A 15,173-nucleotide genomic window follows, 5' to 3' on the forward strand; every position below is an offset into this window, starting at 1 on the left:
TGACTGCCAGGGTAGGTAGTAAAAGATGACATGAATGCACCTTAGCCTGTCTCTGTCCAACAATTCCTATTTCCTTGGTTGTTACTGGCATGCGGCCAATACTTAAAGTGTATGAGATTCATTTTTATCATATTTGCCATATATTGTTGTAACTCTCCTGGATCCACAATTTCCCAGTGTTGGCCATCATTCTGGAAAGATCACTATATTAGCTTGTGTCCAAAGTTTTAGCTCCTCCCCAGTGTTCATTGTCTGCCATGTGATGACATCATCTCTCTTTCTCTGATCCACTGCTTATGAAACCTCCTGCATTATGTTTCCTAGCTTGGACTCTGAACCACTTGCTTATTTCCAGTGTGTTTGGTTGACCTAAATTTCCCATTGTAACCGTATTTCCACATGCACAGAGCAGAGTGATCCCCTGGAAGGGACAATAACAATGGGTTGGAAGTAGCCCGTGGGTGATTTCGGGTGAAAGTGAATTATTCTTGGACAATGTTACAAAATAGATCAGAGTGCAAGAGGCCTTGGATGAGAAGGCATATTAAAGAGCTGTTGTCGTAGAATCCCTGCAATGTGCAAGCAGGCCGTTTGACTCATCGAGCCCACACGGTTACCCAAAGAGCATCTTGCCCAGAGCCAACCACTAGCCTATCCCTGTAACCCTGCATTTCCCAAGGCTAATCCATCTAGCCTGCAAATCCCCAGACACTAATTGACAATTTAGTGTGGCCAATCCACGGAACCTGCACATCTTTGGACTGTGGGAGGAAGCCCTCGCAGACACTGGGAGAACGTGCAAACTTCACACAGACTATCACCCAAAGGTTGAATTGAACTCAGGTCCCTGGACCTGTGAGGCAGCAGAGTTAACTGCTGAGCCACTGTGCCATATGTGGAATAGAGATTTTGGTCAGACAGTCTTGCTATTGGCTCTAAGGTCCATGTACCACGTACCAGGTACTTACGGTAGATTTAAGACCATTGTGGGATGAATGTTTTCCTCATGTGAAGTGTGGTAGATGCAATATATAATGCAATATGCACGTATGTCAATGATATCGGTAAATATTTATTGTATGGAGACTCTGGGAAGCATCAAATACACACTGTAGCTGAATGATTACAGTCACTTCATTGTCAGATGGCACTCTTTGGAGTTTGCATTTATATAATGCCTTGGAGAACTCCAGTATCTATCAGTGTATTTCACAGTGAATGAAATGCTTGTGAAATATAGTCATTCTTATGAGGTACAGCAGTCAGATTGCATGCAGCAAGTAGTAGATACTGGTGCAAACATCCTGAATGTCTGATGCCAAAAGCCATCATGATCTTTTGCATGCACCTGAGAAGGGGCCTAAAATTCATGTCTCAACAGAAAGACAGCACCTGCAACATTGCAGAACTTCCTCAGTACAATACTGAAGTCTTAGAACCAAAGATGGATGAAAGCACATTCCATGACAGATCTGGAGATGAAACAAAATATCTGCACCAGAACAAAAAATTGAAGCCAATGCGAATTGGTCATGTTTTACACGTCATTATTTTTGGCAGATTAAACTTGACTCTCAAGGGTGAGTTGATTGATAGTCTGTAAAGTTATGAAGGCAGGGTCCCACAATAATCTTGAGAAATTATCAAATAATAACTGCATTGTTAAAGTTCCGAGAAAATAGAGCTGCAAGGAAGAGGAAATGATTTATGTGGAGTTAATACTCAAAAAGCAGGCAAGTGCTGGAGGGAAATCTTAATTATTTACACTGAATGATAGCATAGTGTGTCCAATTGGATATTAATGCTGCTAATGTGTGTATTAGTGTATTAGATATCAGATTAATTTTGATGCATAAAGATGAGTTAGGAAAGAATCCAGATATGTAGACCAGAGTGTCTATGTTGCCATATGTGTCTGAATATGTGTTTCATTAACTCCAGCTGAAAAAATATTTATCTGTTTGTCGTCATACACCGAGTCTAAGGCTGAAGGTAATTGTACATTGGACAAACTCGCTTGTCTTGCATTGATTAAATACAATAAATTCACTGGCCGAGTCCTCAACTTCGAACAAAATGAATTCAATATATGATCATACATTGCAAAATGAATGTAACATAATGCAGTATTTGGTACGATCCCATAAAAAAATGCAACAGCGGCACTTGCTGGTTTTATTCCAGCTTCATGGAGTGCATTAAAAAAAAGTACGCTGTGTTATGAATTACAACGTTCACTCACATTTCAGACAATTAGTACAAGAGGGTGTCAAGTCATTATTACTTGTGTGGTTGTATAACATTTGTTAGAATGAGTGTTTTGCCTGGGAAAATCTATTGAATCTAATTTGAACAATTATTAATTCGGAAACCCAGTGTGTATTTCTCATTGTGTTTACTGAAGTGTCAGAGTCACTGCGTGGTTCCATTAGTCAACATCTTGGCTCACTAGCTGCGCCGCATTCCAGGTTAGAAAGTGAGTGGACACAGTAAAGATTTGTACAGGAGATGTTCGTGCCTCACACAAACTGCACTGCTTGTATAGTTTGCCACGAAAACACTTAGACTAACAAAGCTCTTTGAATCGGATTGTGCAGAACATTTGATTTAGCTGCGAGCTGCTCAGTAACTAAATGCCATCAGCTGTTTAGACTTGAGCACTCCCATTGAAGAGTTTATACATCTTAGCTGTTTTGCTGGTGAAATCTCAACGACTGCTTTAGTGTCTGTGTGTGACAAAGAGGGGGAACTGAACTGAGGCTGTACTTAATGCTATATATGATCAATTTCCGATAAAGTTAGAGGTAAAATACTCCACAAGAGAATTATTGAATATTATTGATGTAAGTCACACAAAACGGCTTTTAAGATATGTGATCAAAAACGGCCTATTCTAATAGTAAAAACAGTAATGATGGTAATAAATATGTTACATTCACTGTGTCTGATTTGATTTGATTTATTGCAGTCACGTGCCTATGTACAGTGAAAAGTTTTGTTTCGCGAGCAGTGCAGGCAGGTCACAGCAAACAGACATACAGATCATAAGGTGCGTAGAATAAGACATAGAATGTTACAGTTGCACAGGAGGTGCTCAAAGTAAGATCAACATTAGCAAGATCAACGTTATTTGAAGTTAGAGAGGTCCATTCAGCAGCCTAATAACAGCAGGGAAGAGGCTGTTCTTGAACCTACTAGTGCATGTGTTCAAGCTTCTCTATCTTCTACCTGCTGGAAGAGGTTGGAAGAGGCCATTAGGCATCTGATGTTGGCCATATCAGATTGTTGTGTATTATTTTAATTCTGGGGGGCCTTTATGCCTTTTCGGCAAGTTATGCAGAATGTGAAGACCAAGTTCTTAGTTAAATAATTTCATTCACAGATCTAGCTGCTACTTTCAAATTCAGTGAGTGACAACTTGTGCCACCAGCTGAAGAGGTTGCTGGTGACATTCTCACTGTACCCTGCCCTTGGCACTTCCTTCAGGAGAGGGAAACTCGAAGCCAAAGTTGGAATGGGAGTGTGCTAGCCATGGTTTGCATCTTGGAAGGGCAATATAATATTAAAACATCAGTAAAAATTCCACTTCGAAAACAAAATGCAAATCCTCCAAAATGTTTATAAAGTAATATGTATTAATCCCAATTGGATAACCTGGGTGCAGTTTTATAGACCACATCAACATTAATGGGGTTTTTCTATCTCTGTCCAGACTTATGAAGACTTCCTTTAATGTACCTTGGCATCAAGTTTTGTTTGATAATGCTCCTGTTTATCTCTGAAGGTAAAAAGAAAAGTGATGTAATTGAAAGCCTAGAAAAAAGTGGAAAATGGATCTGGCCATCAATGTCTCGTGCTGCCAAACTTCAAGCCTTAATACTTGTCCTCTGTAGTTTCTACAAGTACTGAAGACTGTGAATATTAACCATGAGGGTAATGGAATCTATAACAATTAACAGTTTAACAAAGTGTGAGGCTGGATGAACACAGCAGGCCAAGCAGCATCTCAGAAGCACAAAAGCTGACGTTTCGGGCTAGACCCCTCTCTGATGAAGGGTCTAGGCCCAAGATGTCAGCTTTTCTGCCCCTGAAATGCTGCTTGGCCTGCTGTGTTCATCCAGCCTCACACTTTGTTATCTTGGATTCTCCAGCATCTGCAGTTCCCATTATTCCTGGTACAATTAACAGGTTAGATTGTTTTAAAGGGAAGAATAAAATTTATAAATTGAACATTGCAGTGATGTTAAGGTGGAATTGTTGTCAAAATGAGAGATGGTCTCTGAAAATCACCAAATCTAGAGCAGTTAGTCAGATCTTGTTCCCTATGGATATGACATATGAAATAAGATGGTCACATGCAGCCTTTATTCACTTTCTTCTGTTATGCACCTACTGTTATGCAGACTAGATTTGTGCATAATACTTTAGAAGATAGCCCAGACCCTAACTTTTACTTACTTTTAAAGGCAAATGTGAAGTGCCTGTTCAGATGCAATGTGACTGGTTAAACTACTTGATGTTAAGCAAAACACAATTTATTTAAACACTGCAGTTAAAAATCAAATCAAAGAAAGAAGAGTTTAGAATAACTTAACTATTGGAAACTTGAGAATAATAGATACAGTCATTATTGCTAATTAACTGCTCCAACAAAGTTACCCCTCATAAACACACCCCTTGGCAAAATAAAAATTCAAAGAGAGATTCTCAAAAGTCACCAATCCAGTAGGAAAAAACATCAAGACAAAATTTAGAGAGAGTAGCTGTAAGGAGACATCACTGAAGCTTCCAACTTTGTTGAGACCCCAATAGTTTGTGGAACTACTGAAGAAACTAAAACCCAGCAATCTGCCAGAGCCGGCCAAACCCATTCAGGCTATCTTTTTTTTAAAGAAAGGCCTGCCAAGCTGTTTACTCAAGTGATTTTCAGTAGCCAACTGGGCACTCCTTGTTCAGCCTCTCTCTTAAAAGAAACAATGACAAAATAACCTATTAAAGCTACATCATTGTCACTGTTTAAAGAAACTTTCCAATGCTTGCCCAATCTTGAGCTATGCTCATACAATCTACTGCATTCCATGAAGGTGGCTACTCCTTGGTCACTAGTTAGGACTTCCTTTTGAGCCAAGGCATGAGTTGCTGAAATGCCTTACTTCAGCAGCCTTGTGACTGGGATGATATTAAATCCTTAGAGTTTGTTGCTAATTTCTGAGGTATGAAGGGTTAATATCTATGATGTCCGATCACATGGATGTGGGCCCTGAGGGAATAAAGTTCTAATGGAGTCCCCATGAACCATGTCTCTGTGAGCAGTCAAGAAATATACTTTGGTTTGCACTCATCTGGTTTCCAGGGACATTGGCTAAAAGCTTCTAGATTCCCCTGCTCAGGATATTGATGGAATTTCTAGAATCTGGAGAGAAGATGAGCATCACCATCTGCCTGTTCTCCTCTGAGCACCACACTATCCTGACTTGGATCTACTCCTTAAATGTCGCTGGGTCTGAATGCTCAAAAACCTGTCCTTAACAGCACTGTGGGTGTCCCTGCACCCCAAGGAGTGCAGTGGTTCAAGAAGGCAGCTGACCACCACCTCTGGGAGCAATCAGGTGGACAATAAATACAGGCCCAGTTAGCGACCTGCATCCATTAGCAATTTTTTTAGCAAAGATACAGAATTTGTTTGGGACATTCGTGAGATTCATTCTGAAAAGTGTTGCTTTAGGATTCCACTCTGTGTGCACTGTGCCGTGCAGTGTGCTCTGTCTTGTCCCTGACTGTCTGTAATATTGTGTTCTTGTGCTGGTAGCACCTTTGAGTTGGCAATGGTTAAAGTGAGACCACAGCATTAATGCCCAAGTCTCTAATACCTGTACAGGAATAACAGTAGAACTACTGACAAAGACTGATGGATTGCAAACTCCAATCAGGCCCCTTCCCCCAACCTCATATTTGAGTACTGGCATCTTCTAATGATTACAATATGGAATATCTTTTATTTCTGTCAGCAAGCATTTTCTTTTCAGTGACTGGATCATGAGAGGAATGTGAAAAGAATGTTTGCGTTTCCAAGCATGTGAAAGACGGTAGATATTTGACTGCACTTGATCGTTCATTCTGAGCTATAATCAAACAAAATAATTAAAATACACTGACCTGCCTTTCTTCTTTCTGAAGATAAAAGTCTGAAATATTTAAGTAACCAAGAGTGGATTGTAATTGGGGCCGGAACGATGTGGGCTACGGTGAGGTTTGTGAGAAGATTTTTCGTGAGGCCTGTTACATCCTGCACCATCTTCAGTGCTTTTCACGAGGCGTGGTTAGCTTTTCACTAGGCGCTGATGAGTTACCAATCAAAGGCAATTGCTGGTTGTTAAATGTCTTGTTGATGGCCCGACTCGCCTCATCAATGTTTGCCTTCCTATCTTATCAAACAAGCTGCATGTCGAGAAACATGGCATTGAGACTAGAGCAGGTCCTTGGCCAATTCACCTTGTAACTAGTTCTGAATGACCTTTGTTGTTGAACACTGGGCATCAACATCTCAGGGCACACTCTGTGGCACACGATACACTTGCCCGATGTCTACAGGCATTGGCATCTGCTATGTGCCTGCCTCTAAGAACCTTCTATGTTGCATCTCCAGTCCCCTTACAGGACACTTATACCTATCAATGCTGCAATTCGGGTTGTGTAGTGAGCTCTCACTGTGTAATGCTGCAGCAAGGAATGTGTGTGCTCAGGAACACAGACTCAGCTCATGGACTGGACCAGAATCATCACTCGCTGTCATAGCACTCGCTCTGAGCCTGCCTGGATACTCTCAGCAGAGAGTGTGAGTGTGAGGCATTGGACAGAAGACGGGAGTTCTAATGCTGGTGGATTGGAAAAGGATATTGACTTTTCCCCCTATAGCACTTGGCATCTCACTAGGTATTTTGGAGTGCACTGACCCAGGTAGTAACTTCAGCCTAGGCTGGGCAGGATCTAATGTAATAGCTGTAACCCACCTAACCTACACATCCCTGAACACTACGGGCAATTTAGCATGGCCAATCTTCCCAACCTGCACAACTTTGGATTGTGGAAAGAAACCAGAGCACCCGGAGGAAACCCACACAGACACGGGGAGAATATGCAAACTTCACACAGACTGTCGCCCGAGGGTGGAATCGAACCCGGGTCTCTGGTGCCGTGAGGTAGCAATGCACTGAGCCACTGTGTCGCCCCAATTGCTGCTGGTGTTTTGTGAAACTATTGGCAGCTTTAGCTAAGTTTTGAAGTTGATCCAGAGGTACTGTGTAATAATTTACATAGCACTTTGAGCAACGGTCGAATGCGTTTCAATAAAGCACAACTTCAGCTAACAGGGAAGAAGGAATACTTACTTATTACATATTCTTGCAAAATTTAAATTAGATCTCTAACTTCAAATTAGGGTCTTCAAGCTCACCCGAGACTTATAGAGGCTTGCAGACACAATTCTAATTCAAATGTGTTTAGACATAGTAAGACCTGCGAGTCCTAGAGTCTCAGATAACAGTGTGGGGCTGGAGAAGCACAGCGGGCCAGGCAACATCAGAGGAACAGGAAAGTTGACGTTAGGTTGGGACCCAAATGTATTTAATTGTTTTGAACTAATTCAGCCCCTGTCACCTCTATTTCATTCTTTTACCCCTCTACCCCCTCCCCCTCTCCCTGTACACTCTGTTTGCTTCATTTTCCCAATCTCCTCTCTTCTCTTTCTAATTTTATGTTCTCCTTCTCATTGCCTCCTTCCTCCCACTCCCTTTTAACCACATACTCTCTTTCTCTGTTTTTTTCTTTTTCTCCCCTTTTTCTTGCTCCCCCACTTTGTATTCTCATTATCCACCTTTTCTCACCACCCCCCAAACCCCACCTCCTTCCTCTTCCCCCTGTCCCTTTCCTCCTGGCCCAGCTTTGCTCAGTCACTTTCCTCCTCCTCAGTAACGAGCTTAGTGTGGCTCCCTGCCCTGTCTTTTCGCTGAGTGCTCTGACTACCTGTGGTCTGTGGGTGTTTCAGACAAAGAGCATTCCCACAAAAGTGGTGCTGGCTTTTTGAGGAACTCTCTATTATTGTAACCTCCTCCTTGGAGTTGCTTTTGGCAGGAACTTTGGAAGTAAGAGAAAAGCAGGATTCAATAAGATTGAAAATAATGCTGTTAACACTTTGCCATATGGATGGCTGATTACAAAAAAAAAGCTGAGCTTTCATGAATGAAATGGGATATTAAAGCCAGAAGGTGTTAGAAAGGCTGAACAGCATCTGATTTGAGTAAGGGTGGGTTGTTATTTTGGGTGGATGTCCCTTGTTAGAATCAGATACCAAAAGATAAATGAGTCAGTTTTTATTGGACTCTTTTTTATAACCAGAATCTCCAAACCCACATTCCACCCTTTCCTCCAATCCCTTTTTCTTCATCATCATTTTGTGATGCTCTTGAGAGAGTTCATTTGCAGCTTCCAGCCTTTTGTTCAATCAAAGCTCAATTCCTGAAGTGTAGTATAATTAATGTAATCATTCCAGTTTTCTTTCACCTTTTTGTAGTCTCAGGATCTTGTGTTACTGTGATAAATGTGGTAGTTACTATGGCACCCAACCAGACAGACAGGAATCTGGAACATGGTTGTGTAAGTAGCCTGTTCATACAATGGTGTTGATGCAAAATGTATGAGAACATGCACCAGTCAGCACTGCTATAAGATTGTTATTAAACATGAAGCAGGATCTATGTCCATTTCCTTAACAGTCAGATCTCTGACGCTGTCTTGCTCTCTTTTTCTCTCACACACTGACGTACTCACTCTCTCACTCTTATTCACAGATACACTCTCTCTCGCTCACACATGCACTTGCACGCTCTCTCTTCCTCTCGCAGATGCTCTCTTTCACACTATGTGCCATTATTTAAGAAAGGCAGCAAGGAAAGGCCAGAGAACTATAGACAGGTGACCCCGATGTAAGTTGTTGGACGGGATTCTGAGAGACAGGATCTACATGCATTTGGAAAGGCAAGGATTGATTAGGGATAGTCAACTGGTCATGGGCCTGAATGCCAACCCTAAACCACCAAACTCTGTCTCCTACCATCAAGCCAATTTTATATCTAATTGGCTAGCTTCCTCAAGATCCCATGTAATCTAACCTTACTTACTAGTCTACCATGTGGAACCTTGTCAAAGACCTTGCTAAAGTCCATGGAGGCAATGCCCACCACTCTGCCTTCATTTATTTTCTTGGTCACCCCCTCAAAAAGCTCTATCAAGTGAGTGAGACATGATCTCCCACGCACATAGTCCCAAGGGGCAACTTTTTCATGCAGATGGTGGTGTATCTATGGAGGAAGCTGCCAGAGGAAGTGGTAGAGGTGGATATAATTACAACATTTGAGACACATTTGGACAGATACATGAATAAGAAAGGTTTAGGAGGACATGGGCCAAACGCAGGCAAATGGGACTAGTTTAGTTCAGGAAACTTGATTTGGTCCGAATGGTCTGTTTCCGTGCTCTATGACACTCTGTCTGTCTTCCTACCTACTTCCAACTCTCTAACTCGCTCTCTTCTTTCCATCCCTCTTTCCTACTCTCCTCCCACTCTTCTCCTATGCTTCCCTCTCTAGCTGCCCTCCCTCTCTCTCCGTCTTGCTCTCCCACTCTCCTCTCTCCCTCCCTTCTCTTCCCCCTCATCTCTCTCTCGTTCTCCCCTTGCCCTTTTTTCTTTCACTCTCTCTTCTGCTCTCCCTCCCTTTCACTCCCAATTCCCCTCTCCTCTCTCCCTCCCCCTGTCCCTGCTCTCCCTCACTTTCTCTGTCACCTTCCCTTTTGACAATATGAACAACATCCAAGCAGTTTCGGGGACTTGAGATGTTCTGACCAGAGTTTGTCCCCCATCCTGGAATCCATGCCTTCTTGAAACCAGAAGCATTAAGAAGCAACCCCCTCCTTGCACAATCTCTCTCCAAAGTCAGTTGAGGCCCAAAGCGTAAACTTTGACCGCAGCTTTAGCATAGCTTTGTGTGAGCACTGTTGTTAATGTGAAATATTTACTTGTGATTAAGAATTATTTCTCAAATTTTAACCAGCTGCTTTTATTTTAGGACATGCCAAAAATGAGCCATTACAGCAAGCAGTGTTATTTGCTAAGCCCTGCTGCAATTGACTCATGCTCAACATCTTGGTTAAAATTCTTGTGCTCTTGTTCAAATGGCCTCACCCCTTCTCTGCTCTGTATCCTCTTCCATCCCTCTGAGAATGCTGTGTTCTTCTATGCTAACCTCTTGTACATTGTGCATTCCCGACTCCTCCACTTCAACTCTGCTTTGATATTTCCTCCCTAAACTGCTGGCCTCTCAGAGGATGTTGGTGTCCATGAGAATTTCTAATTTATGTGTATCTCTCTCTTTGTCATTGTTTGAGATTTTGGCTGATCGTCAAATAATCAGGAAAGTCACCCCTGATTCTTGTCAGAGAGGGAATGGTGCATTTGATGAATCAGGCTGGTTCAGTATCAGACTGTGACAGATCTTGCGTTCTAGCCATTCGACTAAGGCTCTCGTTCTCTTTCACATCTTTTAACAGATTATGGAGGAAACAAACACACAAATAGCCTGGCCGTCAAAACTGAAGATTGGAGCAAAGTCGAAGAAAGGTAATTGATTTTTGAGGAGTAACTAGAATGGATAAGAGAAGGGTTCAGACGTTTGTTGACCAAGGTGCCCTGAGGATTGCTGCAGGAGATATTGAGTTTGCTTTGGCAGAGTATTATTTTGCAGAGTACAGAATTGCTGTGTACCCGCCAGGGGGAAAGGGTTTGTTCCCACCAGGAGTGAAGTGATCCTTCACATTGGCCACGGTGTACCTGACCTCCAGAATAGGCAACAGCACTGGGCTTACAGTATTCGAATCACTGTAAAGCTTGTGTTATTCAGCACACACTGGGACTGGGTCATGCCAATCATTTCAAAAGGCTGGTTAGTGAAGAGGATCATAAAATACACAACGCATGTAACTTTGCAGCGTTCAGCAGTGACCGGCATTGCCAAGAAATGATCAAAGCGCCTTTCCATTGTGAAACCACTGAGCTAAAATTACCTTAATAGAAAGAAACCCTCTCCATCCTTGTGTCATGTGCTGGTTAGCAGTGGTTTCTGCTTGTGTTTACATGAGCTGTGTTCATTTTCTCCCAATGCTTGAGACAACACCGTCTCCTTTTAAGCTGCTCTATGCCACAGTAATCTGAGACACAAAACTGCTCTATACTTAACAAGAGCGAAGCCTCAAGCAGCACTTCAAACAATGTCTCTCCCAGCAGCACCACCGCTATCATGTCACAGGTTTATCTGACTGTGTTTTGATGCTGGGATAGAGGAATGTTCTGGTTTACGAGGTGCCGGATGAAATATACTTCATGGTATTGGATATTAGAATGGTTTTAGGTATTTTTAATCAACCTGTTCGGAGATGTTATGACACACTCCTGGAGAAGGTGTAACTTGAATGCTGGCCTCCTGGCTCGAGGTAGAGACAATACCACAAGATGGAATGTTTAAATTCTTAAGACTTCTCTGCCTCTCGCTTCAAGTTTGACCCATCTCTCCCACCAATGTTACAATTCTGGTCTCTGCTGCTGGTTTGCTTTTAAAGAGTTAATGAGAGCAGGAAGCGCTCATTGAAGTTTGTAGTTAAGAGCTGTGCTTGTTCCCTGGAAGCAGATTTGGCTTCTGGAAAGAGAGAATCTAGAAGGGGAGGGTAGAAACTGGAAGTTATACTTAGAGTTTAACAACTGTATTTTAAACCGCGGAGAGTCATCGGTTACCTGATACAGTGTATGGATATCAGTGTGTAAAACATGGTGGTAGAGAATTGACCTCAGTCTCTTCAGGTAGGAAGTTACAGAAAGCAGAAAGCCATCTTTGTTCCTGACAAAACCAAAGCTCCCGGCAACTTCTAAAATGAAATGGCTGTATCTTGCTGCAGCGTGATGAATTCTGATTGTAGAGTTGCAGTCACATGAGCAGTGAGATGGTGAGGGAGGGGTTTGTGGGGAGAGGTGTGAATTTGGGCCAGTTCTCTAACCAGGAAGAAGTGAGGCCTGGCTTACCAAGTAAGAGTAAAACTAGAGATGAAGAAATTGTGGATGTAATTGACTTAGATACCAAAGCATGGTTGCCAGTTCTGGTACAATTTATGGACAAAATTTACAAAAGATGTCTTGTTTGGAAGCCCATGAGGTGAGGTCAGTAATTTGGTAAATGTAATAAGATGGACAGTCCAATCATGGAGGAATTTATCATGGAGTGTGAGACTAATTTTCAATCTAGAACATCGACAGTGTATTTCTGGCTTTCATGCAAAATCTCACATAAAATTAAACTTGTTTTTGAGGGCCCTTTCTAATTCAGGGTAATGGCTCGCTTTTGAAATAAAGAGTTGTGGCTGTTGGAAAAAGAAACATATTTTGGATAGACAATTGTTTGCATCTCCCTCCCTTGCACTCAAATTTAGCCTGACAGTGAAAAATCCAAAAGTGAAGGACATCTTGAGAGCAAGCCAAACTTTAAATGAATTGAACAAGGGTAAGTGTATGCTGAAGTTTTCAGCAGTGCGTGTCCCCAGTAATTTGATATTAATCAGTTTTAGTGATGCCTCACAGACAAATCTCAGTGATGGATTTCCCAGAACAGGAGGATTTGTGATTGTCCTTGTGGGAGAAAATGGGGAAAGTTGCCCTTTGGCCTGGGAGATAAAGGAAGTGAGAAGAGTGTGAAGAGCACATGAGCTGTTGAGAGATAATGGGAACTGCAGATGCTGGAGAATCCAAGATAACAAAGTGTGAAGCTGGATGAACACAGCAGGCCAAGCAGCATCTCAGGAGCACAAAAGCTAATGTTTGGGGCCTAGACCCTTCATCAGAGAGGGGGATGGGGAGAGCGTTCTGAAATAAATAGGGGGAGAGGGACCGAAGATGGAGAGAAAAGAAGATAGGTGGAGAGGAGAGTATAGGTGGGAAGGTAGGGCGGGGATAGGTCAGTCCTGTGAGGACGGACAGGTCAAGGAGGCGGGATGAGGTTAGTAGGTAGGAGATGGAGGTGCGGCTTGAGGTGGTAGGAGGGAGTACGTAAGAGGAAGAACAGGTTAGGGATGCGGGGACAAGCTGGGCTGGTTTTGGGATGCAGTGGGGGAAGGGGAGATCTTGAAGCTTGTGAAGTCCACATTGATACCATTGGGCTGCAGCGTTCCCAAATGGAATATGAGTTGCTGTTCCTGCAACCTTTGGGTGGCATCTTTGTGGCACTGCAGGAGGCCCATGATGGACATGTCGTCTGAGGAATGGGAGGGGGAGTTGAAATTGTTCGCCACTGGGAGGTGCAGTTGTTTATTGCGAACCAAGTGGAGGTGTTCTGCAAAGCGGTCCCCAAGCCTCCACTTGGTTTACCCAATGTTGAGGGAGCCATACCGAGTACAGTGGATACAGTATACTACATTGGCAGATGTGCAGGTGAACATCTGCTTAATATGGAAAGGCGTCTTGGGGCCTGGGATGGGGGTGAGAGAGGAGGTGTGGGGGCAAGTGTAGCACTTCCTGCGGTTGCAGGGGAAGGTTCCGGGTGTGGTGGGGTTGGAGGGGAGTGTGGAGCGGACAAGGGAGTTGCGGAGAGAGTGGTCTCTCCGGAAGGCAGACAAGGGTGGGCATGAAAAAATGCCTTGGGTGGTGGGGTCGGATTGTAGATGGCTGAAGTGTCGGAGGGTGATGCGTTGTATCCGGAGGTTGGTGGGGTGGTATGTGAGGAAGAGCAGGAAGTGCTACCCTTGTCCCCACACCTCCTCCCTCACCCCCATCCCAGGCCCCAAGACGCCTTTCCATTTTAAGCAGATGTTCACCTGCACATCTGCCAATGTAGTATACTGTATCCACTGTACCCGGTATGGCTCCCTCTACTTTGGGAGAGCAAGTGGAGGCTTGGGGACCGCTTTGCAGAACACCTCCACTCGGTTCGCAATAAACAACTGCACCTCCCAGTGGCGAAACATTTTAACTCCCCCTCCCATTCCTCAGACGACATGTCCATCATGGGCCTTCTGCAGTACCACAATGATGCCACCTGAAGGTTGCAGGAACGGCAACTCATATTCCGCTTGGGAACCCTGCAGCCCAATGGTATCAATGTGGACTTCACAATCTTCAAGATCTCCCCTTCCCCCACTGCATCCCAAAACCAGCCCAGTTCGTCCCTGCCTCCCTAACCTGTTCTTCCTCTTACGTACTCCCTCCTACCACCTCAAGCCGCACCTCCATCTCCTACCTACTAACCTCATCCCGCCTCCTTGACCTGTCCGTCCTCCCTGGGCTGACCTATCCTCTCCCTACCTCCTCACCTATACTCTCCTCTCCACCTATCTTCTTTTCTCTCCATCTTCGGTCCGCCTCCCCCCTCTCCCTATTTATTCCAGTTCCCTCCCCCCATCCCCCTCTCTGATGAAGGGTCTAGGCCCGAAACGTCAGCTTTTGTGCTCCTGAGATGCTGCTTGGCCTGCTGTGTTCATCCAGCTTCACACTTTGTTATTTTACATGAGCTGTTGATATGGTTTTTAATTTGTCATGGATCTTGGAGGAAATTCTCGCTGTGAAAGAGACTGAAAGAAAAACACCAGTGGAATGTTGTAATGATAATTGGCCGTTGTGGGATAATGTACACGCTACAAGAAGTGTAAGTGGAAAAGGGCGTAGGATAGGTACAGCCAGTTTAAAGCAGATGCTGGAGAGGAAAGAAATCACTAACTGTATTGGTCAGTGCTGTGAGTACAGGAGTTGGGAAGTCAGTTTGTGGCTGTGTAAGACATTGTTTAGGCCTCTTTTAGAATACTGCCTTCAATTCTAGTCTCCCTGCTGTAGGAACGATGTTCAGAAAAGATTTATAAGGATGTTGTCGGGGCTGGAGGGTTTGAGCTACAGGGAGAGGCTGAATAGGCTGGGGCTTTTTTCCCCTGGAGTGTCGGGGGCTGAGGGGCGACCTTATGGAGGTTTATATCGAGAGGCATGGACAGGGTGGATAGCCAAGGTCTTTTCCTCAGGGTTGAGGAATCCAAAGCTAGAGGCATAGGTTTAAAGTGAGAGGGGAAAAGATATAATAGGGTCCATGGAGCAGATT

At 43.6% G+C, this 15,173-nt stretch overlaps 1 protein-coding gene across 3 annotated transcripts in view; it reads left to right on the top strand.

The window, feature by feature from the left end:
• LOC125462005 (protein bicaudal C homolog 1-like) overlaps nucleotides 1-15,173 on the top strand; it is a 282,551-nt gene that overhangs the window by 130,282 nt on the left and 137,096 nt on the right. For all 3 annotated transcript variants that reach the window (XM_048551463.2, XM_048551464.1, XM_048551465.2), the window contains exon 3: nucleotides 10,603-10,672. In XM_048551463.2, the coding sequence (XP_048407420.1) occupies nucleotides 10,603-10,672 (70 nt within the window). The remainder of the gene's footprint in view (nucleotides 1-10,602; nucleotides 10,673-15,173) is intronic.

The sequence above is a fragment of the Stegostoma tigrinum genome, chromosome 20 (assembly GCF_030684315.1).
Source record: "Stegostoma tigrinum isolate sSteTig4 chromosome 20, sSteTig4.hap1, whole genome shotgun sequence".
In the NCBI taxonomy this organism is placed as follows: domain Eukaryota; kingdom Metazoa; phylum Chordata; class Chondrichthyes; order Orectolobiformes; family Stegostomatidae; genus Stegostoma; species Stegostoma tigrinum.